This window comes from Cibotium barometz, chromosome 11 (assembly GCF_041138505.1).
Source record: "Cibotium barometz isolate CiBa-2024 chromosome 11, ASM4113850v1, whole genome shotgun sequence".
In the NCBI taxonomy this organism is placed as follows: domain Eukaryota; kingdom Viridiplantae; phylum Streptophyta; class Polypodiopsida; order Cyatheales; family Cibotiaceae; genus Cibotium; species Cibotium barometz.
Genome location: NC_141056.1, coordinates 5,727,605 through 5,753,448, shown reverse-complemented (window position 1 = coordinate 5,753,448; position 25,844 = coordinate 5,727,605). Strand labels below are relative to the sequence as shown.

The 25,844-nt window shown below is 45.6% G+C and overlaps 2 protein-coding genes across 5 annotated transcripts in view; both read left to right on the top strand.

Moving 5' to 3' along the window:
• Window positions 1-1,689: 1,689 nt before the first annotated feature.
• Window positions 1,690-25,844, top strand: part of LOC147633686 (glycerol kinase) — an 81,298-nt gene continuing 57,143 nt past the window's right edge. For 2 of the 4 annotated variants that reach the window (XR_015266896.1, XM_086804682.1), the window contains exon 1: window positions 1,690-1,928. Coding sequence is in view for 3 of the 4 variants with exons in the window: in XM_086804682.1 (XP_086660808.1) it covers window positions 1,748-1,928 (181 nt within the window). In the remaining variant the exon portion in view is untranslated. The remainder of the gene's footprint in view (window positions 1,929-25,844) is intronic. The other 2 variants (XM_086804683.1, XM_086804684.1) reach the window with 2 other exon arrangements.
• LOC147633687 (uncharacterized) lies at window positions 21,124-24,217 on the top strand. The gene has a single exon (XM_086804685.1). The coding sequence runs from the start codon at window positions 22,370-22,372 to the stop codon at window positions 23,297-23,299; it is 930 nt and encodes a 309-aa protein (XP_086660811.1). The 5' UTR covers window positions 21,124-22,369; the 3' UTR covers window positions 23,300-24,217.

The window sequence follows — 25,844 nt, the reverse complement described above, 5'->3', positions numbered from 1 at the left end:
TCAAGAAAGGCAACTTATTGGGATTAAACTGGAGAAACAAGCTATTCTCTTTTGCTCCCCTTAAGATTTAAAAATCCCCCTTTTGTAGCTTTTTAAGTAGTAAATAGAAGGAAGTGTTGAACTTGTCCTATTGGGATGGTTGCTCTAGAGCCACTAGCAATTCCTTTCTCAGCTTGGGGATCTGGTGGTCCCATAACTTTAACCCTCCCTTGGCCTTCCTTGATGTTCCTCTTGCAAAGAAACTGAATAATAGAGGTTTAAGGAGACTAGCTGATTGTTGGGAGGACTGGTCCTATGGCAGGATGGAAAGAGCTGGATCAGTTAGTCATAGATTTTGGGCTGCTATTCAGAGAAAGGTTTCTAGTTGGACAACTGTTGACAAAATTATAGAAAGTGCGGGTATCCATTGCTTTTTATGACTCCTGCTGGTGGATAAAGGATTGGATGTGGTTTAATGGTGTGAAATTGGACAAAGGGTCAGCTAAGTTCCTTTATCTAGAACTGAGGAAAACTGAACTGAATACTGAATACGGCAATAGAGCCTGGAAAGTTAATTAGAAAGCAGGTACTTGGAGGAAGAGTTGGAAGCTTATTTGGGAGTCAAACACTCCCTTGAAATTTCAGGTCTTTCTATGGAGAGTCTGCTTGCTAGCTCTTCCCATTGGGACTAAACTCCTTTAAAGAAATTTCACTTCAGGTTGCTGTCCCAGGTGTGTAGATCAGCACTGGAGGATGGAAGGCATGCATTATGGGAGTGCCTTGCTATCAGGGGAACAATGGGTTGCTAAGTCCTTATGTGTTCAAGGTCTCTGGGGGGATTGGGTTCTAGGTAGGGGAGTGGTATGGGAGTGCCTTGCTATCAGGGGAACTTGGGCTAAAATTGGAAAATGGGTTGCTAAGTTCCCTAGGTGTTCAAGGTCTTTGGGGGGATTGGGTTCTAGGTAGGAGAGTGGTCTCTGAAGAAGTTACTAACCTGTTCTTTAATATTATTAGATATGGATGCTTATGGGAAATATGGGTTTCTAGAAACAATATTGTGTTCCAGAAGGGGGGAAATACTGGTCTTAATGTCACTGAATTGATGTATAAATGTACTCATCCCTGCTGGTCTGTATACTCATCCCTGCTGGTCTGTATACTATGCTAACAAACTAAATGATGCTAACACTTTTTAGGCAATTCACTCTCTACAATCTGGGATTAGTTGACCTGCTGCCTCTTGTACATACTAGGTTGCCAAATTGCCTAACATCTAGTTGTATGCAGGACCATTCTAGACTTCTTGTGAAGACTAAGCCTCCCAAATTCGGGCCAAGGACTAAAAGATGGTATCTCAAGGAACCCCCTAAGTATGAGACCAGTGGTCGAGGTGTGGACTTGCATATATGTATTGGAAAAGAGGCCTCCCAAAGGCTACACCACTGAAGTGATGATAATTGCCTACATGCAACGTGGATATCATGTATCTTGGAGCCAAATCATGGGTTGATTCTTTTGTGTAGGAAGATGATAAATGGGATATGTTATCCAAGCTGCTAAATTGTAATGTAAAAGTGTTGGGAGTAGTCTCCACGGTCCATGGTCTTTTGAACTTTTTGTAAAAGCTGTGCAGCGTTAATATTATAACATTTTTAAAGGTCAAGCGACAAATACGTATTATTTCTTGTGGAGATGGCAACCAAGGTGGTGCAGTGTTAATATTATAACAAGGTCAAGCGACAACCACGTATTATTTCTTGTGGGAATAATGGAGGTGAGGCCACCTCCAGTCGCCTGTCCTCCTTCACTTCCACCTCTTGTAACCAGCACTCGTTTCGCTGTCCGCTGTCCGCGTCGCGCTTTAACTGGCCCTCGCATCGTGGCCTCAGTTTCCACCACGCCACACTTTCACCACCAGCAGCAGCAGCAGCAACAACAGCCCTCCATCGGTAAGCTCTCTCATGATTTTCTGTCAATAAAGCGCTGTCTAAGGGTTGTGAATTTATAGGTGATAGAAAGGGCAACGATTGTTCTGGTGATTTTATCAGGGCAATCAAGGGGTAGTGGTATCTCCATGTAAGCCAACATTTTCTCACACAATTCTAATACTTAATGCATGTTTCATGCTAGGTTAGTAGTTAGGATCAAGTTTTAGCAAAAGAATCAACCCATGATGTGAGACGTAATGGACAAACTAGAGGTGGGCAGGCAGGCAAGGGAGGGTGTCAGTATAATGGGCACAAAAACCCTTACCAAAAGAAGAAAGAAGCATCTTCAACATAATGATAAGAATCTGAAACAGGCTACCCACCAAATAACTTGACTTGGCTGCTCTAACCAGTAAGCAAAACAAATGGTTTCTTGCTCGGTGCAGAAAGGAAAAAGGAAAAGGGCCCTTGTGGCTGCACATAAGGCAGCTGTGACATGCAAGGAAAGCTGGCTGGAGAGCTCTAATAACAAGCATGGTCACAAGAAACGTTTGTAGGTTTCAAGGTTTTGTAGGTTTCGAATGTTTTTTTCGAAATGTTTCGTCCATCGCTAATAAAATCGTAGTTTTCGAAAAATTACACACACACACACACACACACACATTTTCAAAAACCACTAGAATATGGTGTTATCCCACACATTCCAGGTATTGTCATTTTTGTTTCGGCTAGGAATTGTAGAATGTGGGATTGTAATTATGGGATCAGAAGATAGGAATTGGGATTAGGACAGGAGGAAAAAGAGATGGAAGAAGAGGAGGTGAACATAAAAAAAGAAGAGGAGGAAGAGAAGACTCAGAAAAAGAAGGAGAGGAAGTGGAAGAAGGGAGGAAGGAGAAGAAGAGGGGAAGGAAGGAGAGGAAGAGGAGGAGAGGAGAAGGAGAGGGCCCATGAGTACTCAAGTTGCTTCTACAAAGGATCTACTCAAGGAAAAAAAGCAGAAAAAAACAAAAAAAATGTTAAAAAATGCGATATATTTTTTTTTCCAAAACTTCGTTGACCAAGAGGTTTCAAGTTTTTTTATAAACGTTCGTAGGTTTCAAAATGATGAAATGGGTTTTTTTAAAAAACTATGATTACAAGGAAAGAAAGCTACCAGAAAACTTGTGAAAGAAAGCGTACAAGTGCGCTAAACAACAAGAGAAGAAAAAAGGCCTAGCTCCATGGATGCAAAGAAAAAGCATTTAGCAAACATGCAAAAACCCTACCCGAGTTCCTCCAATGGCCAAGCAAAGCAAGCGCGAAGAAACCCTAGCCAGCAAATTAGGAATGCAACTAACAGTGTCATATTTCTGACTATACACATGTGGAGGAACACCATGGAAGGGTAGGTATAGACCCTGGTGTGTGTTCTAGGCATGGTTTGGTTACAGTTGGAAGGACTCCATGGAAGGATTGAGATCCTGGTGTGAGCTCCATTGTTTACATGTGGAAGGGCTCCATGGAAGGATTGATATCCTGGTGTGAGTTCCTGGCATGACTCAGTACATGTGGAAGGGCTTCATGGAAGGGTGGATACCTTGGTGAGAGTTCTTGGCATGCCGATGAAGTCTCATGGAAGGGTGGACACCCTGGTGAGCATTCTTTATACCTGTATGGGTGTAACATGCGGAATCTTCGGGGAGATCGGTAACTTCAATTCTCAGAAATCAGCACACTTATCGCGACGAAAATAACGCACAAAACTGAATGTAGATGTGCAGAAAAAAGAGAGAGAGAGAGAGGGAGAAGAGGACACAGTATTGGGTCCCGAATACCCTCTGTAGGGCCCCCACCACGAATGGTGTATTTGCTTTTATTATAATGATGCAAAACTGAAATAAAAGACTAAACCCGAACCTTCTTGGCTGAGGAGAATCCTCTACCCTTGACCTTCAATTCTTCCCCCCTTTTGCGTTAGCTTATCCATGGCTGTCCTGGCCCTTTGATTGGCTTCACCACTTGGTGAAATTTGAGATGAATGGAAAGATTCATGTATTGGGTATTTATACCCTCTACTGGGTGCTGGTCGGCTGTATTAAAACCAGGCGGCTGTTTATTAAAAGCCTCATGATTGTAGAAATAGCATTTAATGCTATTAAACCTTGTGCATTCAAAACCAGGCGGCTGGCCAGCATGCGCATCAGCCTTTGGCTGCTGGGCAGCCTGTGTGGGCTGCCCCACACCTTGCCAATAGGCCTCTAAGGGCTGGATGCACTGTCGGCTGCCTGTCCAGGGGCCCTAGGGCTGGCCTATAGCCCTTCCAGCGCAAGCTAGGGAAAGTGGGCACAACATGGGGCCCTCCTGGGGTGGTTCTAAACCTCCCCATGCCCACTACATGAGCCTTAGGCTTGGCTCTGGGGTAGCCCTATGGGCTGGCCCCTATTCTACATGCAAACCTACATGTCTACATAGAGGTCTGGCATCCAGTATCATACCAGATACACAGACCCACTGACATCATTCCAGAGGGAGACTCACAGTGCGGACTGGCATTGTTTCATGTGCAGGACAATGCACACCTGACCTCGCACGACTGGAGTGGAACCCTGGCTGACTCGTCGGACTGGGCTCACATGGGACCAATTTTCCACCCCAGGTCCTGCACCTTCTGTACATATATGTCTACGTGGCATCCAAGTGCGGGATGCACGTGACATCCCCTTTTGCTTAACTTGATGGAAGCTGCATAGCCTCCAAATAATCCGCCAATAACGCCGGATAGTCGTCGAAAAACTTTGTCAAGCCATACCGCTTCGTGGGTCCCTCGGTCCTGAAACTGTGTGAGGAACTATCTTTTCCTTCGTCTTGAGCCATGCTTGAAGCGGTGCAAAAGGATCTGTTCGGGAGCCATAACTTCAGCTTCATAAATGATATTTGGTTCCGCCTCGTCTTGAACTTCTGAAGGGATCGGACTTGCATATGGTTTTAACCAACTGAACTGGAACACATCGTGCAGAGTCCAACTCGGAGGTAGCATCAACTTCATTGAAACCTCGTTAATCTTTCTCTGGATGGGAAAAGGTCCGAAGCTTCTGAATGACAACTTTGGGCATCGCTTGCCGACCTGTTTCAACCTTTGCTTCATAATCCGAAGATAAACCCAATTCCCTTCCGAAAACTTCATATCCCTTCGGTCTTTATTGGCCTATCGAGTGTAGGCCTCTTGCGCTTTAGCCAGCCTGTCCTTTATTGACTCCAAAATCTCCTGGTAAGACTCCGTCAATCTATTCGCTTCAGGTACTGAAGACGAGGTCCTGGTCAATAGCGACTCCATCAATCTATTCACTTCAGGTACTGAAGACGAGGTCCTGGTCAATAGCGACTGGAATGGTCTTCCAAACGCTGCCTCATATGGAGTCCTGTTAATAGCTGAAGAAAAAGAATCATTCAAAATAGCTTGAACTAAAGGCAAATATGATTCCCACTTATCTTGCTGATCGTGGACATAACACTTCAGCACATCAAAGGCCAACTGGTTGTAGATTTCTGTCTGGCCATTCGTCTGTGGGTGAAATGCACTGGAAAAATTCAATTTAGTAACAAAGTTATCAAACAATGCCCTCCAAAAATGACTGGTAAACTTGGCATCTTGTTCTGACACTATGGTCCTAGGAATCTCGCAAATCGGGTACCAATGCCGAATGAACAACTGGGCAACATCTTTGGCAGTCACATTGGCCTTGCATGAAATAAGCATAACAAATTTGCTAAATCTATCAACTATAGTTAAGCACTGAGTATTACGCTTACCCGGAATGGGAGGTAGATTTGTGACAAAATCCATTGAAATATCTTGGAAAGGTCCGTCGGGAATTGGCAAGGGTTGTAACAACCCTATCTTCTTCCCACGAGGAGCTTTCACCTTTTGACAAATATCACAGTGTTGTACACATGAAAACACATCTCGCCTCATCTTTGGCCAATAATATTGCCGTTCCAATTTCTCCAAAGTCGAATTCATGTCCCTATGACCACCTGTAATGGCGTGATGCGTGTCTTGGAGAAGAGCTGCCCTGAAGGACTTTATGACACATAGTCGGCCTTTGTAGAAAAGCCAACCATCGCGTATCAAAAAGTGGCATGGTCCTGTGGCATCCAATGCCTGTTCCCATTGTGTACCGAATTCCTTGGAATCCGCGTACGTATGCTTCATGTCGTCAAGTCTCGTACCAACAAGGTCGAGTCTAGTAGTCTGAAGCAAAGTCGCTTGTCCCTTCTTGCTCAAAGCATCAGTCACTAGATTGACCTTTCCTGGAAGGTACTCAATCATACCGCCAAATTGTTGGAATATCTGGCTCTAGCGGTGCTGTCGGTCACTCCGCTGTGCACTTGGCATTGTCTGAATCCAGCGTAATACCTTATGGTCAGTGCGAACCTCAAAGTCACCCATAAATAAAATGTTTCCAATGTTTCAAGGCCTGTATTACTACGAGGAGTTCACGATCATAGACTGAATAATTCTTTTCTGCGGGTAGTAACTTACAAGATATGAAGCTACTGGATAACCATTCTATTGTAATACACCGCCAATTGCGATGTTACTCGCATCTGTGATCACCTGAAATGGCTCGTCCCATGAGGCAAGTTCTAAACAAGGCACTTCTGATAAAGCCACCTTGAGGTTCTTGAATGCCTCCAATGCTCGTGGAGTAATTCGAATCCGTTGCCTTCTTGTCTTGACACCCTTTAGCAGATCGGCGAGATCCGCCGAGAGGTCAGGAAACTTGTCTATGTGGGTGGAGTATGCCTGGCATATACCTACAAAGGATCAGATGTCATAAGCAGTCTGTGGTACTTCCCAATTGACAATCTCGGCCACCTTAGCCGGATTAAGTCGAATGCCTTATGCGCTAATTATATATCCAAGGTAATGAACCTCGAACAAATAAAATTCCAACTTCTTCTCATTGACGTAGAGCTCGTTGGTTTCCAGGAACTTCAAGACTTTCTTCACATCAATGTCATGTTGCTCAACCGTAGCTGAAAATACTAGTATGTCGTCTAGAAAAACGAACACACTTTCCAATCAATTCCCGGAACACATGCATCATCATGCGGTTGAATGTGGCTGGGGCGTTCGTCAAGCCAAAAGACATGACCACAAATTCATAGTGGGCCCGATCCGTATGGAAGGCTATCTTGGGGATGTTCCCCTCCACAATCCTCACCTGGTGGTATCCACTCTTTAAATCGAGTTTCGAGAACACCTTAGCCCCGTTCAGCCTCTCGAGAATATAATCTATTGGAGGCATCGGGAATCTACTCTTGATAGTTAGCTTATTGAGTGCATGATAATCGACACACAAACGAGAAGACCCATCTTTCTTCTTGTCAAACAGGATCGGTGCTGCAAATGGCGACACTCTGGGACGGATGAAGCCAGATTGCAACAATTCTTGGAGTTGGTGGTCCAACTCCGATTCCATTGCCTTGGAAAGGCGATATGGAAACTTGCTCGGGGGTTCCGAGCCAGGGAGGAGTTCAATCTTGTGGTCCCCCAGTCTGGACGAGGGGAGCTGGGGAGGGAGATTGTCCCGAAGAAAAATCTTCTGGAACTTTTCATGGAGCGCTAAATACTTCTCGGAAGCACTGGCCACCGTCTGGGCAGTCTCGATGTATATCATTGCACAATGTGCGCCTTTCTTGATTGCTCGTTTAGCCTGCAAGTGGCTTATGAGCAGAAAGTTCGGAATTCCTGGCTTACACTTAATGGTCACTGGGGCGTTTGACACATTCTGACTAATTTGGAAAGTGTGCTTGTTCCACTTGACGTCAGGAAGGAACTTGTGAAACCACTGAATGCCCAATATTATGTCTGCTTCTACAAGAGGGGCAACCATAACATCACGCACAAACTCTATGCCCTGAATAACTAACTTAGCACCTAGAGCTTCATACTTGATGCTTGTTGTCATGCCTGCGCTAAAACCCTCAACTTGCTTGTCCACCGAAGTCAGGACGAAACGGGCACGCCGAGTGGCTTGTTTCGTGACCACATCCTCTGTGCTGCTGCTGTCAAACAAGACAACGACTCTCTGGCCACCTATGTAGCCAAAGGTCTTGAGCAATTCGTTGCGCTTATACTCCTGGTCATGGGCGCCCTTCTGCTTATCTTCGAGCTCTCGGCTAATGATTGCTTCAACGGAAGCATTGGGATTTGAAGAACTAGGGGCAATCACTGGGGTCTGTGTGGGAGCTGGGCTCACCACGGAAGCTGTGGAGGCTGAGGCGGCGGTCTTTGGAGTAGTAGTCTTCTTAGGACACTCCCGAGAAGTGTCCTTTTGTATGACAAAAGAAACACCTACCCTCCTTCTTGTACTGAGCAATCTCCTTAGCACTCAATTTGCCACCTGTCTTGCCTGCCTCCGCTTTCTGGTCTAGAGTAAGCTTGGGCGCATTGGTCGAGTTCTTGGAGCCAGAGGCTCCCGTGCTCTGTTCTGGGGAAGACCCCGTCTGGTTCTGGCCTTTTCTTCCCAAGGTGGTAACCCTGGGAGTAGTCATCTGGGAAGTCTTGGGCTTGCCACCATTGTGCTTCATTTCAGCACTTTGCGCAAGCAAGAGTGCGTCCTCGAAGGTGGCTAGCCTAAACATACGCACCTCCCACTGGATTTGCGTGTCAAGGCCATATAGAAATTGCTCTTTCTTGCTCGTATCAAATAAGCCTAATTGCAAACATAAGTTTGAAATTCTGTTGGCAAACTGAAGGATTGGTTGCGTGTTCTGATGCGCTCCCCTAAACTCGTCTTCGAGTCACTCAAGGTAATGGGGCGGTAGAAACCGCTGCTTAAGGTCACGGACAAACTGGTCCCAAACATAAGCTGCCATACCTAATCTGGTGTGGGCATGAGTCCATTGGGTCCACCAAGGAGTGGGCTCATCCTCCAAGTATCAACTGGCTAAGATCACTCTGTCAGTATCAATCTTTCTAACTATAGCAAAGTAAGCTTCAAATTGATGCAACCATGAATAAAGAGTTGTGGGGTCGAGTTTACCATTATACTTACCCTCCAAGTACCAACTGGCTAAGATCACTCTGTCAGTATCAGTCTTTCTAACTATAGCAAAGTAAGCTTCAAATTGATGCAATCATGAATAAAGAGTTGTGGGGTCGAGTTTACCATTATACTTACTGAAGTTCATTTTCTCGGGAAAATGATTGGAGGAAGCTGCTGGTGTCAATCTTGCGTCCAAAGCCGCAAGGTTACGCTCATGTTCCATGCGTTGCATGGCTTCGTCTTCACGTTGTCAGATCTCCAATGCACGCATCTGCAACCCAAGCATCGAACTCGACTGTGGTTGTGACCCTTCAAGAGGGTCCCTGTGTAGAGGATCTAAAATCTGGGATACAGAAGGAGAGGGAGGAGGAGACGGAAAACGCGGTACTGGAGAACGGGTGCGCTCTTCGAGAGCTAGTATCTGCGCCTTCTGCTCTTCCGACTTGGTACTCTGGTCTACGATTGCTCATATCATCTGTTGGAACATCTCTTTAACACTCATGCTTGATGTCCTAGCTGGGCTCCCTGGTGCACTTTGGTCCCAAGGTTCTTGGTCTCTCTCGTCGTCGAAGCTCGCCATAGCAGGAAAATGCACCTCCTTTCCGGAGCGCAATCTGACCATCCACTATGTGTGCGGGAGACTTCCCGAGGCTGAAAACCAACCATCCTTCGAGGGATAGGAGTCACTCCAAAAGGGGTGGTCCACCGGAGTCTGAAAACCAACCGCACGAGCGAGAAAAAATTTCTGGTTTCTTGCTGAATCCTTACACTTGAAGTAGGCTCTAATACCACTGTAACATGCGGGCGCTTCGGGGGAGACCGGTAACTTCAATGCTCAGAAATCAGCACACTTATCGCGACGAAAATAACGCACAAAACTGAATGTAGATGTGCAGAAAAAATAGAGAGAGAGAGAGGGAGAAGAGGACACAGTATTGGGTCCCGAATACCCTCTGTAGGGCCCCCACCACGAATGGTGTATTTGCTTTTATTAGAATGATGCAAAACTGAAATAAAAGACTGAACCTGAACCTTCTTGGCTGAGGATTAGGGTTTCATGTGGGAGACACACACAGAGAAGAAGGGAGAGAATTAGGGTTTCATGTGGGAGACACACACAGAGAAGAAGGGAGAGAGAGAGAGAGAGACATGTGGGGATAAGTCAACTCATGAGTATGAGTGTGTGACTCCCCTATCACACATGTATATTTGCTCTAGTACACATAGTGCACTTAGTACATTAAAAGTACTAAGTGTACTATGTACTATAAAACACATGGGCTAGTACACACTAAGGGTGGGCATAATGCCTTTACTCCAACAACCTCCCACTTAAAGGCAAAGTGCCCTTAAATGAAGGAAAAGAAAAAATCAGCATGTACATGATAATATACAAGGCCATATCAAGGCTGAAACTGGCCTCATCCAATGCCCATCAAGTGTTTGCAATGAGCAAACCGCTCTGGAGGCAAACTCTTTGTCAACAGATCAGCCGGGTTGTCATCCGTATGAATCTTGACAAGCTGAATCTGCTTGTTCTCTATCACCTCTGTGATGAAGTGATACTTCACATCCACATGCTTCGTCTTTGCATGAAAGACAGGGGTCTTTGCCAACTGGATGGCACTCTGACTGTCACAATGCAACAATGGAATATCCCCTGTATAACCCAAATCAACCACTAACTGAGATAGCCATAATGCCTCCTTGCAAGCCTCTGTGGCTGCAATATACTCGGCCTCTATAGTAGATAAGGCAAAGCACTTCTGCATCCTGGATATCCATGACACAGCACCTTCTGTGAATGTAAACACATAACCGGTAGTAGACTTCCGGTTATCTGGATGACCGGCATAATCCGAATCCGTGTAACCATGCACTAATGCATCCTGTTTGCCAAAGCAGATGCACATATCTTGTGTGCCCTTCAGGTATCTCATGACACCTTTCACTGCTTCCCAATGCTTCTTGCCAGGTTTGGCCATGTATCTAGAACTGCAAATGCAATGTCCGGCCTGGTAGCAACCATGGCATACATGAGACTGCCACAAGCTGAAGCATACGGAATCTTGGCCATATCAGCCCTGTCACTATCCGACTGTGGGCTGTCCATAGCACTGAGTTTCACATATGGAGGCAAAGGAGTACTAGTCTTCTTCCCCCCGTCCATATTGAACCTTTGCAAAACTTTGCCAATGTATTCCTTCTGAGACAAATACAACACATGCTGATTTCTGTCCCGAAGTATCCGCATACCCAAAATGTGATTTGCATCACCTAAATCCTTCATATCAAAGGTCTGATGAGCCTCTTCTTCAAGGCATCCATCTCTTTACGAGATTTCCCGGCAATCAACATATCATCAACATACAAGATGAGGATCAATAGACTGCCATCCAAAGCTTTCTTGGTGTATAAGCAGTGATCTATGTCACTCCTCCTGAAATCCTGGGATTTCATGAATGTATCAAATTTATGATACCATTCCCTTGGTGCCTGTTTGAGCCCATAAAGACTCTTTTTCAGCTTGCATACAAGCTTCTCCTTTCCATTCACTGCATAACCCTCTGGCTGTTGCATATATATCTCCTCATGGAGATCACCGTGAAGAAAAGCAGTCTTCACATCCATCTGAATCAAATCCAGATCACCATGAGCAACCAAAGCTAATACAGCTCTAAGTGTGGTCATTTTGACCACTGGAGAGAAGATCTCATCAAAGTCCACACCATATTCCTGCTTGAAGCCCTTAGCCACTAACCTGGCTTTGTATCTTGGCTTTGCATCAGGTGCAACTTTGAGCCTGTAAACCCACTTGCATGGCAAAACCTTCTTGCCTGTAGGCAAATGCACCAACTTTCATGTTCCATTTTTGTGCAGAGAATCCATCTCTGACTTCATAGCACGCTCCCAACGAGCCTTGTCTGCCCTCTGTAAAGCCTCCTTGTAACAAGAGGGTTCCCCACAGTCAGTGAGCATGAAGTAGTCAACCCCTGGAACAAACCTGTCAGGGGGTTTGGAGCGTCTTGTGGACCTCCGTATCCAATGATCATCATTTGCAGGTTGCTGTCCAGCCTGCATATCACCTATTGGTGGCTCCTGTTCCATGCCATAAGGTTGAAAGATCATGCCCGGTATCTCCTCTAACTGTGGGATATCCATAGGGATATCTTCTGCCATCTCTGGCTGTCCATTTGGACCATTTTCAGCACAATTTAAGGGCTGGTTTTGCTGCTGTAATGGCTGATTTACAGCCCTTGGTTGTTGTCCATGATGTCCATCATCATCAAAGATGACTCTGCCAGGCTCTTGTTGCCTTGCAGGCTCCTTATACATGCATGTTTCATCAAAAATGACATCATTGTTGCGTATAATCTTTCTATTCACTGGATCCCAAAGTCTATACCCCATTTCACCTCTGTCACCATATCCTAGGAATATGCATTTGTGAGACTTAGGATCAAGTTTGGTGCGTATTTCCCTGCGTATGTGCACGTACGCAACGCAACCAAACACTCTCAAGTGCTTGTAGGACGGAGGCTTCCCTGTCCATACTTCCTCTGGCACTTTCCCACCAAGCCTCGTGTTAGGTGACCTGTTTATAAGATGAACGGCTGTCATAATAGCTTCAGCCCAAAAACCATGAGGTAACGCAACATGTGACAACATAGAACGGACCTTCTCCTGAATGGTCCTGTTCATCCTCTCTGCTGTCCCGTTTTGTGGAGGATCATAAGGAGTAGAGAGCTCCCTCTTGATGCCTTTAGCATCACAAAAGTCCTGAAACTGTTTGGACGTATACTCTCCACCATTGTCGGAACGTAAAGCCTTCAGTGTTTTGCCAGTTTGATTCTCAACATGAGTAACAAACTTCTCAAACACTGAGAATGTATCACTCTTCAAACGAAGAGGATAAACCCACACCTTGCGTGTGGCATCATCAATAAAAGACAAAATATTTTGCCCCTCCCAAAGAAAGTTGAGGCATCTCACATACATCTGTATGCACAAGCTCTAACTGAGCATCTTTCTGTCCAAGAGCTTTCTTGTGGGGGCACTGGAGTTGCCTGCCATATATACAATGCTCACAAAACTGAAAACTTGAGAACTTTAGAGAAGGCAAGTAACCAAAACGAGACAATTGCTCCATTCCTTTGACACTCATGTGTCCCAACTGGCTATGCCACATAGAGATTTCCGGCAGCTCGGTTGCATTTACATTAGCATGATGATAAACATTAGCATGCATGAAGTAAAGAGTGTCCACCTTAGAGCCTCTGGCAACAACCAGTGAGCCCTTACTAATCTTCCACTTTCCACGACCAAATGTGGTAACATAATCAGCATCATCAAGCTGTCCAGTAGAAAGCAGGTTCTTCTTGATCTCAGGCACATGCCTGACATCATGGAGCATAAGCTGTGAGCCATCTGAAAACACAAGCCTCACATCACCTCTGCCAAGAATCTTGCATGCATGGTTGTCACCCAAATAAACTACTCCTTCATTGCCAGCAGTATACCTGACAAACAAGTCTCTGTAGCCTGTGACATGAAAGGAGGCACCTGAATCAATGATCCATGAGTGCATACCATGACCATCTCCTGCAAGGAGTGAATGGGCATCAAGTGAAGACGTGAATAGGACTTCATCCTCACTGTCACCTGCATGTGACACATTGATTTCTTCAATCTTGACTCCACTTTTGTCCTTTGGCTTTGCATCTTTGGCTTCATCTTTGTCTTTGTCTTTTCCTTTGCCCTTTTCCTTTTGATCATTCTTCCATTTGAAGCATTGTTTTTTGATATGTCCCTTCTTGCCACAATAATGGCATTCCAAGTCCTTTTTGGAGCGGGACTTGCTCCTTCCCCGTTCTTGGCTTTTACCCCTTTGCTGGGATCTCCCACGTGCATTCATTGCATTGGACTTTCCAACAGAGTTGTTCTTCCTGTTCATCTCCTCTTGAAGAAGAGCACCCTACACATGTGCATATGACAGCATAGCATTTGAATTGCTAGTGGCTGTCCTGAATGTGTCCCAACTCTCTGGCAAAGTGCATAAGAGAAAGGTGGCTTTGAACTCATCGTCCATTGCGAACTTTTGATTGATGACCTGGCTGACAACACCATTAAACTCATTTAGATGGGCTGCCATAGACGCCCCTTCCTTCATTTGAAGACCTATGAGTTTCTTCAACCATTACACTTTGCTGGGCATACAAGTCCTGCAATCTTTGCCACATTCCCCAAGCTGTCTTCTCTTCACGTATGTTGAAAAGTAAAGAGTCTGACACAGACAACATGATGGTAGATCTTGCCAGCTCATCCATATCTTCCCATTCTTCAGCAGTAAGAGAAGCGGGCATTACACCCCTTTCTTTGATGGGCTTGTGCTGCTTCTTCTGGAGCAACACATTATAGCACTGGGTTTGCCAAATGTCATAATTATGTGAGCCTTCAAGCTTCTTGATGTGAAGCAATGAAGAGCTCTTACCTGTGGTTGCCATAGCAATATGCAACCTTTGACACAGTCAATGCCTGACTCCCTGCAAGATGTGCAAACACTGCACCAAAAACACACAAAGTGCTCACAATTGTTCTCCCAAAGTTTATCTCCCACTGTGGAAGCACGAATGCAACTCTCCTCCCACTGAATGTGATAAAATCACCAAAATCTGGTTGCTGCAGATTTACGACAGCACCTTAGATGTGCTCTGTTCCCCTTCCAAAGTACTGTACAACAGTACTAAGTGCTCACCAATGATGTACCAAAGCTGTACCGGCAAATACAGCAGCTGAAAATAAGCCTTTTCCTCACTCAAATCAATGTACAGCCATGCCAAAACTTGTACAAAGTTGTCCTAAATCTATACCAGCAAGTACAGTAGCAATAAATGCTCTCCTGGCTGTCCAATTGAGTGAAAATCAGACCTTGATAGTCCTCACCACTGCATACAACAGTCCCGAACAGAAATTGAGCAAAAGCCCCTTGACTGCAAGTGGATTTATGAGGGTTCAAGGCATAAAAGTCTTCCCTGCTGCTTTGCCAAGCTCAACAAGCACAAAATCTTGAAAAGCCCCTTGATTCAAGATCAATTTCTGATCATGAATGGTACATTAATGCACATGAAGGCATCCAGAGTCTTCACGATGCTTCCCCCTGGCCACATATACATCCAATACATAAAAGCCCCTTGATTTACTGGCACATTGAGTGCTTGACAAGCATCAACACATTGCCCAAAGCATCAAATGCCAGTGCCTGCATGCAAATCAATCCAATTGGCACAAAAGCCCTTTGATTTGCACTCCAATTCCCTGCAATTTTGCCCCGAATGTGAGATTGCTCACATCATTTAGCATGTATGAATGCCCAATGGCACAATTACATCAAAAGCCCCAAATGTTGACATCCAATTTCCTGCAAATTGACCCGGAATGTGACCAATGTCACCCAATTTTGCCAATTTTGCTCAAAATCTGAGCCATTTGGACCTGTACCTGCTCAATTGATGAAAATGAACAAGCAAATCCCAAAATTGAAGGCAAATACCTCTGAAATCAGCTGATTTCTGTTGCAAAAAAGGGGGGGGCGTCAAATTTGCCGACTCGTGCTGATGCTGCTGCAGAAAGATTGTGTAGATGAAGGGCTCCTCAGGCGTGAGTATCCTCAAGCGTGCTGCAGAAGACTGGGCCAATGGAGGGCTCCTCAGGCAAAAGTATGGTTGAAGGGCAGTGACTGTAGAAGAGGCTGCGAATGGGTACGCCGCTGCCAGCAATACGCTAACCAGCACCAAAAACGCCACGCTTCTTCGAGTAGCACGCTAGCTACTTTAGAGATGTTCGGCCAGCACGGTGTCCACGTCTAACACCTTGACTACGCTTCCACTCCCGACAAAGTCACTGCCTGGCTTCGACGGCTCGCTCGTAGGCGTGTTCGCCTGAGTATGGACGCCTGCCTGCCTGCATGCGCGTATCCGCCCAACGCCTGCGTGCGCTTATTGACCACCTGCCTGCGACTGGTTCAACAGCTCTGCGCACAGGCGACCAGCGACCAATGAAGGAAGGGGAAGAACGCTGCGGCCCTGCCCGTGGCTCTTCAATGTTGCGTGCTGCCCTGCACTGGAGGATATGGTGTGTGAAGCGAAAGCTACTACCTCCACAGTCAACTACAGAGGTGAAACCGGTGGCCTTTGCAGTTGGCGTCAAAAATGCCTGTGGACACGCACCCCTGCTTCTTCAAGCAAATGCTGCAGTTGCAATCGCCATGGCTCTGATACCAGTTGAAGGGAGAGAATTAGGGTTTCATGTGGGAGACACACACACAGAGAAGAAGGGAGAGAGAGAGAGAGATATGTGGGGATAAGTCAACTCATGAGTATGAGTGTGTGACTCCCCTATCACACATGTATATTTGCTCTAGTACACATAGTGCACTTAGTACATTAAAAGTACTAAGTGTACTATGTACTATAAAACACATGGGCTCGTACACACTATAAGGGTGGGCATAATGCCTTTACCCCAACATTCAGCACATGGTGAAATCTGAGATGAATGGAATGATTTATGTATTGGGTATTTTTACCCGCTACTGGGTGTTGGTCGGCTATATTAAAACTAGGCGACTGTTTATTAAAAGTCTCACGATTGCAGAAATAGCATTTAATGCTATTAAACCTTGCAGGTCCTACACCTTCTGTAGGACAGATGTGTCTACGTGGCATCCAAGTGCGAGATGCACGTGACAATGGGTGGTGCCCGAGAAGGGTTTGGTACAAGATGAATAAGTAGGGAGATGGAATCCAGAATATTATGCATAAAGCATTTGTGTGTGTTTTGACATGCATGAATGACTTGTCTTGACTACCTGGACAATGCCTGGTATTTTTGCTTGTGATTGTCCATGGGCTCCGGGGATGCTTGGAAACCTATGGACACGTGTGTGCACACCTATTTGGGACTAAGGCGGTGGTCTTATGTGTTTTGCAAGTGGTAAGTGACCCCAAACTCAATTTACAGCTTATATTTTATTATACTAAGGTTTATGAGTGCTGGTGTTCACATACACTTAAATTTGGGTTGACAAATTATAAAGCGTTCACACACACTTAAGTTTGGGCAGACAAATTATAAAGCGTTCACACACACTTAAGTTTATGAGTGCAGGTGTTCACATATACTTAAATTTGGGCAGACAAATTATAAAGCGTTCACACACACTTAAGTTTGGGAGGACAATTTTTAAAGTGTTCACATCAAGAGGACCAGTTTTTAATAAAACTTGGGCCATTACTCAAGGTGGGCAGCCCATCAAGCCAACAAAGCTCCACGAGTTGCTATTCTGGGAGGGAAGGGCCAAAATCAGCTAGGCGCCTCCCTTTTGAGTTGTTTTTGGTGGTGGAACATCCAAGGCTTGTGACAATTGTCAGTGGAGCATGCAAGGGAACTGGGGAGAGCTGGTCGACTATGCTTAGGGCTGTTTTATAGGTGGTGGGCTGCCTCCATAGATGCTACAGGAAAAAAGCGATTCATCTCTCTCTCCCTCTAAGCAGGCGACCACTTATGGCCTCTCTACAGGGCTGGTCGACTGCTGTACAGCAGGTTTCTTGGCTGGATATTGGTGCTCTGAAGGCTCCGGATTCAAGGCAAACAACAAAGCACCCAACTCAACTCTTGGGGTGACTTTTATAGCATGTTTGTGGACTGAAAACAGGACTGTGCAGTCCAATTCAGCAAGGTTCTTTGCAACAGATTTCAAGGCAAATAGTCTCTGAACCTACGTGAAGCCTGTGGTTGTAAGGGTGAAACTTTCGGGTAGCCAAGGTTTTCATGGCTGGTTATTCAAGACAGCACCACTGCTAGAGGGTGTGATCACGTACTAGAGTGTGGCTGTGCCGGAGGAACTCTTGGAAGCTTGAGTTTGAGGACTCCCATCATTCCCAAATCCTGACTTTGGCAATCCAAATATGAAGTCCATAGCAATACTTTCCCATGGAATGTTGGGAATTGGCAAAGGTTGTAACAATCCTGCAGGTTTTTGTCGATCAAACTTGACCTTCTGACAAACCAAACATTCTCGAACATATTGCTCAATATCCCTTCTCATGCTAGGCCAAAAGAAATAACTTTCCAAGGCCCGAGTTGTTGTCGTGATACCCCTATGTCCCTTATAAGGTGGGGCATGGCATTCTTCCAGTACTTTTGGTCTCAAATCCTTAGTCACACATAAACGGGTTTGTATCATAAGAAACCCTTCCTTGATGACATAAGAAGTCACCAAGTCTCTATTCTGCAACCTGCTCCAAATGTCCTTGAAATCTTCATCTGTAGCATAAAGATCTTTCATCATAGTGAAGTCCAAATGATATCCCATGGAAATTGCATGGGTCATGGGTCTTTGAGATAGAGCATTTGCTACTTTGTTGTCTTTTCGATGAGTATACATAATCTGAAAATGAAATTGGGCCAAATAGCTAGCCCATCTTATATGCTTTTTTGAAATCTTAGGTTGAGACATAAAATACCTAAGACTTTGATGATCTATCTTAATAACAAACTCAACACCCATAAGATAATGCTTCCAAATCTTCAAGGCATGAATGATAGCCATCAATTCTTTCTTGTAAGTGGGTGCGGTCTTTTCGGCTCCTTGAAGTCTTCAACTCGCATAGGCCACGACATGGCCTTCTTGGTTCAAGATTGCTCCAAGAGTCCAATGCAATCTCCTGAAGCATCACATTCTAACACGAATAGCTTCAACAAATCTGGAATGATTAATACCGGTCCTTTGCTAGCATACAATTTTAGTGCTTCAAAGGATTCTTTTGAACAAAGTGATATTGTATCTCTATGTGCTTGGTCCGGGCATGGAAGACCGGGTTCCGAGCAATAGCGATACAGCTCTTGTTATTGCACTTGATGACCGTGGGCTCCTTCTGTGGAAACCCAATCTCGCCAAGCAACCTCCGTATCCACACCACCTCGCAAGCAGCACCACAAGCAGCCCGGTACTTTGCCTCTGCAGACGACAAGGCAATAGTTGGCTGCCTCTTGCTGCTCCATGAAACGGCTCCTGAACCGAGGGTAAAACTATAGCTTGATGTAGATCTCCTCGTGTTTGGATCTCCTCCCCAATCTGGGTCACTCCAACCTTGGAGTCGAACTCGTTCCTTCGTTTCATCTCTAGGTGTAGAAGAGTCCAAGATCCTTTGTACCCTGCAGATACCGCAAGATCTGCAATCCTGCGTCCCAATGAGACTTCAACGGCGTCTGCATAAACGAGCTCAATAGCCCCACAGGAAAGCTCAAGTTCAATCTGGTGTTCAGCAACCAGATCAATGAACCAACCAGCTTTCGGTACAGAGAGGCATCAAGTGGCTCACAAGGATCATTAACTGTAAGTTTCGTGTTTGGGTCCATCGATGACGTGATAGGCTTGCAGTTCTCCATCCCAAAGGCCTCAAGCAACTCATGGACATACCGCTGCTGAGAGACAAAGAACCCTCTCTGGGTCTGCCAGATCTCCAATCCCAAGAAGAAGTGGAGTAAGCCTAAATCGGTCATCTCAAACTCCTTTGACAAGGCTTCCTTTGTCACTGCAATGTGCTCCTTATGACCGCCAGTGAGAATGGGGTCATCCACATAAAGGATGATCAACGTGACCATGCCGCGTTTCCGAAAGAGATATAGACATGGTTTTTTTCATATGCGTCCGGTTCAAATTCCGTACGGCTGTCCACATCCGCGTCCATACACGTCCGATATAGGGTAAACCGTACGGTGCCCTAAATTTTGGGCCTTTTTGGGTTTTTGGTCTGTTGACGCCGATTTGATGTTTCCCCCCTGCGCGGTTGCTGTCGCCTGTACGTGACGGTCGACTATTGAGCTACTGTTGCCTGTACCCGGTTGTTGTCGCCTGTACCCAACTTCCAAGACAAGTCATGAGTCAAGACTCGCCTTCAGGACCCGTCACCCAGGTACACTGTCACCAGCCTGGACATTTCCCAGTATGAAAGGAGTCTGGTGGACTCCAGGATGTCTAAATATTTGGAAAGTATAAGCTTTGGGGATGGGGGATTATCCTAGAATACAAAGGACCACACTCCTAAAATTTAGGAGAGTTGCTATTTTTGGCCTGACTCCGATGGAAATTCTGTTCGCGTCATTACATCTGGAATTGAGCAGATACCAACAGTTGGCAAAGTGCCTATGACAGAATGTCTACTAGTTGGGATATTTTTAGAGAGAAAGTTTATGGAAGGACCCATCTCTTAGATTGGGACATGTGGCAAGAAAGTGGACCAAAGTGAGACAAGTGGCTAGACACTTGTTAGAAAGTGGATCAAAGTGAGACAAGTGGCCTCACACTTGTCACTTCAGCTATTGTGTGGCTCTCCACTTGTCATTGTAGCCTTCTCTTGCCATTTTAGTTCATGGGAGGCCCAAATCTATAAATTGGAGCCCTCTCTCTTCATTAATGGAGGCTCTCTTGCTGCACACTAGCCTCTACCACCGTTACAAGCTGCCCTAATAATGGCTACTCTCTTTCCCTCTCTCTTGAAGGCTGCCCATGAAGAATACCAGCTGTTGGGGACTGTTTTGGAGGCTTCCATCACGAAGAAATACTGAAGGCAAGGGTATTTAATCATTTATTATGATTTCTAGCCATTGTACTTGTTGTACCAGCCTTTGTACCTATTGTACCAGCCATTGTATTGCCTGTACCAGTCCTTGTACTTGTTGTACCAACTGTACCAGCTTCTGAACTTGTTGTACCAGCCACTATACCAGTTGTACTAGTCACTGTACATGTTGTACCAGCATTTGTACTTGCTGTACCAACCACCGTACCAGCTGTACTAGCCACTGTACTTATTGTACCAACCATTGTACCTGCTATACTGGCTGAATGGAGAGTTGTACTTGCTGTACCAGCTCTATTGCATGAAGACCCGTGGTTTTTGGGGAAGAATCAGTACCTACACGGAGGTATATGGATTATGTTGTTGGCTCGGCATTTCTACAGCCTATGTTCTGGCTCAGTTGCCTTGTGTTGGGCTGTGTTATGGCATTTGTATATGGATAATCCGGCATCTCCCGTGGGGAGAGTAAGGCCCTCAAAGCTTGTACATGATATTATTCTCCTTGGGTAATAAAATACTCCAAGGGGGGGGGGGGGGGGGGGTCGGCCCATTCCGGCCTCTATGTGGTGTCACGTTTGCAAGCTCCATTTTCAGCATTTGTGGATGTTTTATCGCTTTTATGTTTTATGCCAAGTGATGATGGATATGTGTTAAGGCCGTGGCTATGTTTAAATGTTTTAATATGCATTGATGGTATCAACAAGTGTGTCAAAGGCCCTAGTCCCCTAGGCAGCGCCACGAGTTACATACACCCGGCACCGTATGAGTCTTGACTCTCGAGGTCTCCTTTAGCCTTTATGCTTTTTTGCTTTTTCTGCCTGCACCGTGCACGGAATTCGGATGCAGCCTACGTCCCCTTCTAGTATCTACAGCCTGCGCATCCCTCTTTTCTACCTGCACCCACCTTTTTTCTACCTTCGCCCCCCCTTTCCCCCTCTCGTGAGACTTGAGCTGCGAGTAGTGCTGTTGCTTGCAGGCTGCTGGGCCATTGGCATGTGGAGTGTGCACCACTGCACTGTGTGTAGCATCATGCATGTGCAGTGACAACTTACAAGTTCACAGAATCACAACTTTGAACTTACATAATACAAAGTTACAACTTACAAAGTTACAAGTATGCACTGTGCACTGTGTGCCTTCCCCCTGAGCCCTCTTCAAAGTTCATACTTCAAAGTTCAAGAGTCAAGTTTGTTCACACGTGAATTTTGTGCCCAATGTCGGCCTCTTCAACCTCTAACAAGGTTCTGTCTAAATCATCCTTTTTATAGATGGGTCGATCCAAGCGTCTAGAATGGCAATATGTGACCCAAGTAAAGGCCCTTGGGAAAGGGCAATTCACCTGTAAATGCAATTATTGCCCTCATCAATGGGATGGAGGCCCGCTACGCATTCGGGCACACATTTTGGGCTTGGTCGGCCATGGTGTGGGGCCTTGCGCAAATGTATCAGAAGAGGTTAAAGATGTTTGGAGGAGGTTGCATGCAGACAGTCGTAGCGGTGTTCATGGTTGAGAGGCTTTTGTGGATGCTTTGGTGGATGATGTGGGTGGAGATGTATCTTAGGGTGCAGGGTCCGCATCAATGGACACATAGGGAAGTGCACAAGTTAGCGGTAGTGCAAATGTTGGGTCATCATGTAAGAAGAGAAAGATGTCTAAAGGGAAGGGGAGTTGGCAAATGCATGGAATGTACAAGCACGAAAGCAAGCAACCATTGCATTGTGCAGATTCTTTTATGTGGAGGACGTACCCGATTGGAAAGTGAGAAGTCCTTACTTTTTGGAGATGGTGAAGGCAGTTGGACATGTTGGTCCTTCTTATGTGCCTCCATCTTACCATTGCTTGCGCACCACTGAGTTAGTGGATGAGGTCAAATGCATTGATCATGAGATCATGGGTGTGCGCGAGAAATGGAAAAAATATGGATGCACCATTGTTTCTGATGGATGGTCAGACACTAGGCACAGGCCTATCATAAATTTTCTTGCATGCTCCATTCATGGCACTGTATTCTTGAAATCTGTGGACACATCTGGGGAGTTTATTTTCCAGCATTTAAAGCAGATTATCATTGAGGTTGGCCCAGCAAATGTTGTGCAGGTATGCATGAATAATGCATCGAATTGCGTTCGGGTAGGGGAATTGGTTGAACAGGAGTGGTCGACCATTTTCTACACTAGATGTGCATGCCATTGCTTGGACCTCTTGTTTGAGGACATTGGCAAAATTTCTTGGGTTGTAAAAGTGCTAAACCAAGCAACTCAAGTTATCACTGTGTTGGCATTGTTTAGAAAACTCAGCAAGGACTTGGTGAAGCCTTCTGCAACTCGGTTTGCCTACTTTTTTATTATGGTGGTTACTCTCTTGGATGAGAGATGTATGCATGGTGTGCGCAAGCCGATGATTGATGATAAATTTGTAAAAATGAAGGCATCAAAGACTCCTCAGGCAATTGAGGTGTCAGACATTGTGTTCTCTGCTTCTTTTTGGCAAGAGGCAAGAACCATTGTCAAGATATGTGCTCCCATTTTGAAGATTCTCCGCTTGGCTAACAGGGAAGGAGCCACCATGGACCTCATGTATGAGCTTCCAGATCGTATGGTAGAGCAAGTGCAAAACATGCAAGGCATTGAGGCTAATAAGATAAAAGAGATCAAAGATCTATGCATCGGTAGATGGGGAATGATGCACACACCATTGCATGCTGTGGGCTAGCACCCTGTATGGAAAGAAAAAGAGCAAGATAGTGACTAAGAGGTGCATGATGGATGGATGACATTGTTGGAAAAATACACTAAGGGTGATTTGGCCTTGCAAGGAGATCTCATTGATGAGTTGGACAAGTATAAGCGAGAAAGCGGCACATTTGCTCGTCCCATTGCAAAAGATGAGAAAAGAATGCAAGAGAGTGTGAAATGGTGGGAGACATTTGGGGCTTGTACACCCAAATTACAAGCTCTTGCACTTAGGGTGCTTTCTTGAGGCACATGTGCCTCCCCAAATGGTTGTATATCTCTGTCTCGCCATCTGTCTGTGGGTGGCATGCATTGGAAAAATTCAACTTAGTACCAAAATTATCAAACAATGCCCTCCAAAAATGACTGGTAAACTTGGCATCTCGGTCTGATACTATGGTTCTAGGAATCCCGCCGATCGGGTACCAATGCCGAATGAATAGCTGGGCAACATCCTCGGCGGTCACATTGGCCCTGCAAGGAATAAGCATAACAAATTTGCTGAACCTATCAACAATAGTTAAACACTGCGTATTACGCTTACTCGGACTGGGAGGCAGATTTGTGACAAAGTCCATCGAAATGTCTTGGAAAGGATCCTCAGGAATTGGCAAAGGCTGTAACAACCCTATCTTCTTTCCACGAGGAGCTTACACCTTTTGACAAATGTCACAGCGTTGTACATATGTAAACACATCACGCCTCATCTTTGGCCAATAGTATTGCCGTTCTAATTTCTCCAGAGTCGAATTCATGCCCCTATGACCACCTGTAATGGCGTCATGGGCATCATGGAGAAGAGCTGCCCGGAATGATTTCATGACACATAGTCGGCCTTTGTAGAAAAGCCAACCATCGCGTATCAGAAAATGGCATGGTCTTGTGGCATCCAATGTCTATTCCCACTGAGTACCGAATTCCTTGGAATCCGCGTACGTGTGCTTCATGTCTTCTAGTCGTGTACCATCAAGGTCAAGTCTAGTGGTCTGAATCGCAGATACTTGTCCCTTCCTGCTCAAAGCATCGGCCACTGGATTGGCCTTTCCTGTAAGGTACTCAATCATACCACCGAACTGCTGGAATATTTGACTCCAGCGGTGTTGTCGATCACTCCAGTGTGCACTTGGCATTGTCTGAATCTAGCGCAATGTCTGATGGTCAGTGCGAACCTCGAAGTCACGGCCGTACAGGAAATGTTTTCAATGTTTCAAGGCCTGTATAACTGCTAGGAGTTCACGATCATAGACTGAGTAGTTCTTTTCGGCGGGCAGTAACTTACGAGACATGTAAGCTACCGGATGACCATTCTGTTGCAATACACCTCCAATTGCGATGTTACTCGCATTGGTGATCACTTGAAATGGTTCGTCCCACGAGGCAAGGGCTAAACAAGGCGCTTCAGACAAAGCCACCTTGAGGTTCTGGAATGCCTCCAACGCTCGTGGAGTCATTCGAATCTTTTGCCTTCTTGTTTTCACTCCCTTTAGCAGATTGGTGAGGTCTGCCGAGAGGTCGGAAAACTTGTCAATGTGGGTGGAATATGCCTGGCATATACCCACAAATGATCTAATGTCATAAGTTGTCTGTGGTACTTCCCAGTTAACAATCTCGGCCACTTTAGCCGGATCCAGTCGAATGCCTTCAGCATCCCAAGTAATGTACCTGGAACAGATAAAATTCTGACTTCTTTTCATTGACGTAGAGCTCGTTGCTTTCCAGGAACTTAAGGACTTTCTCCACATCAATGTCATGCTGCTCAACTGTAGCTGAAAATATGAGTATGTCATCCAAAAATATGAACACACACACTCCAATCAACTCCCGGAAAACACGCATCATCATGCGGTTAAATGTACGGAAGGCTGTTTTGGGGATGTCCCCCTCTACAATCCGTACCTGGTGGTACCCACTCTTTAAATCTAGTTTGGAGAACACCTTAGCTCCATTCAGCCTCTCGAGAATATAGTCAATTCGAGGTATCGGGAATCTGCTCTTGATAGTCAGCTTGTTGAGTGCACGATAATCGACACACAACCGAGAAGACCCATCTTTCTTCTTGACAAACAAGATCGGTGCTGCAAATGGCGACACGCTGGGGCGGATGAAGCCAGCTTGCAACAATTCTTGGAGTTGGCGGTCCAACTCTGATTCCATTGCCTTAGAAAGGCAATACGGAAACTTGCTCGGGGGTTCCGAGCCTGGGAGGAGGTCAATCTTGTGATCCTCCGGTCTGGACGGGGGGAGCTGGGAAGGGAGACTGTCCCGAAGAAAAATCTTCTGGAACTTTTCATGGAGGACCGAGTACTTCTCGGAAGCACTGGCCACCGTCTGGGCTGTCTGGATGTAAATCATCGCACACTATGCGCCTTTTCTGATTGCTCGCTTAGCCTGCAACAAGTGGCTTATGAGCGGAAAGTTTGGAATACCTGGCTCACACTTAATGGTCACCGGGGTGTTCGACACATTCCGATTGATTTGAAACGTGTGCTTGTCCCACTTGACATCAGGAAGAAACTTGTGAAACC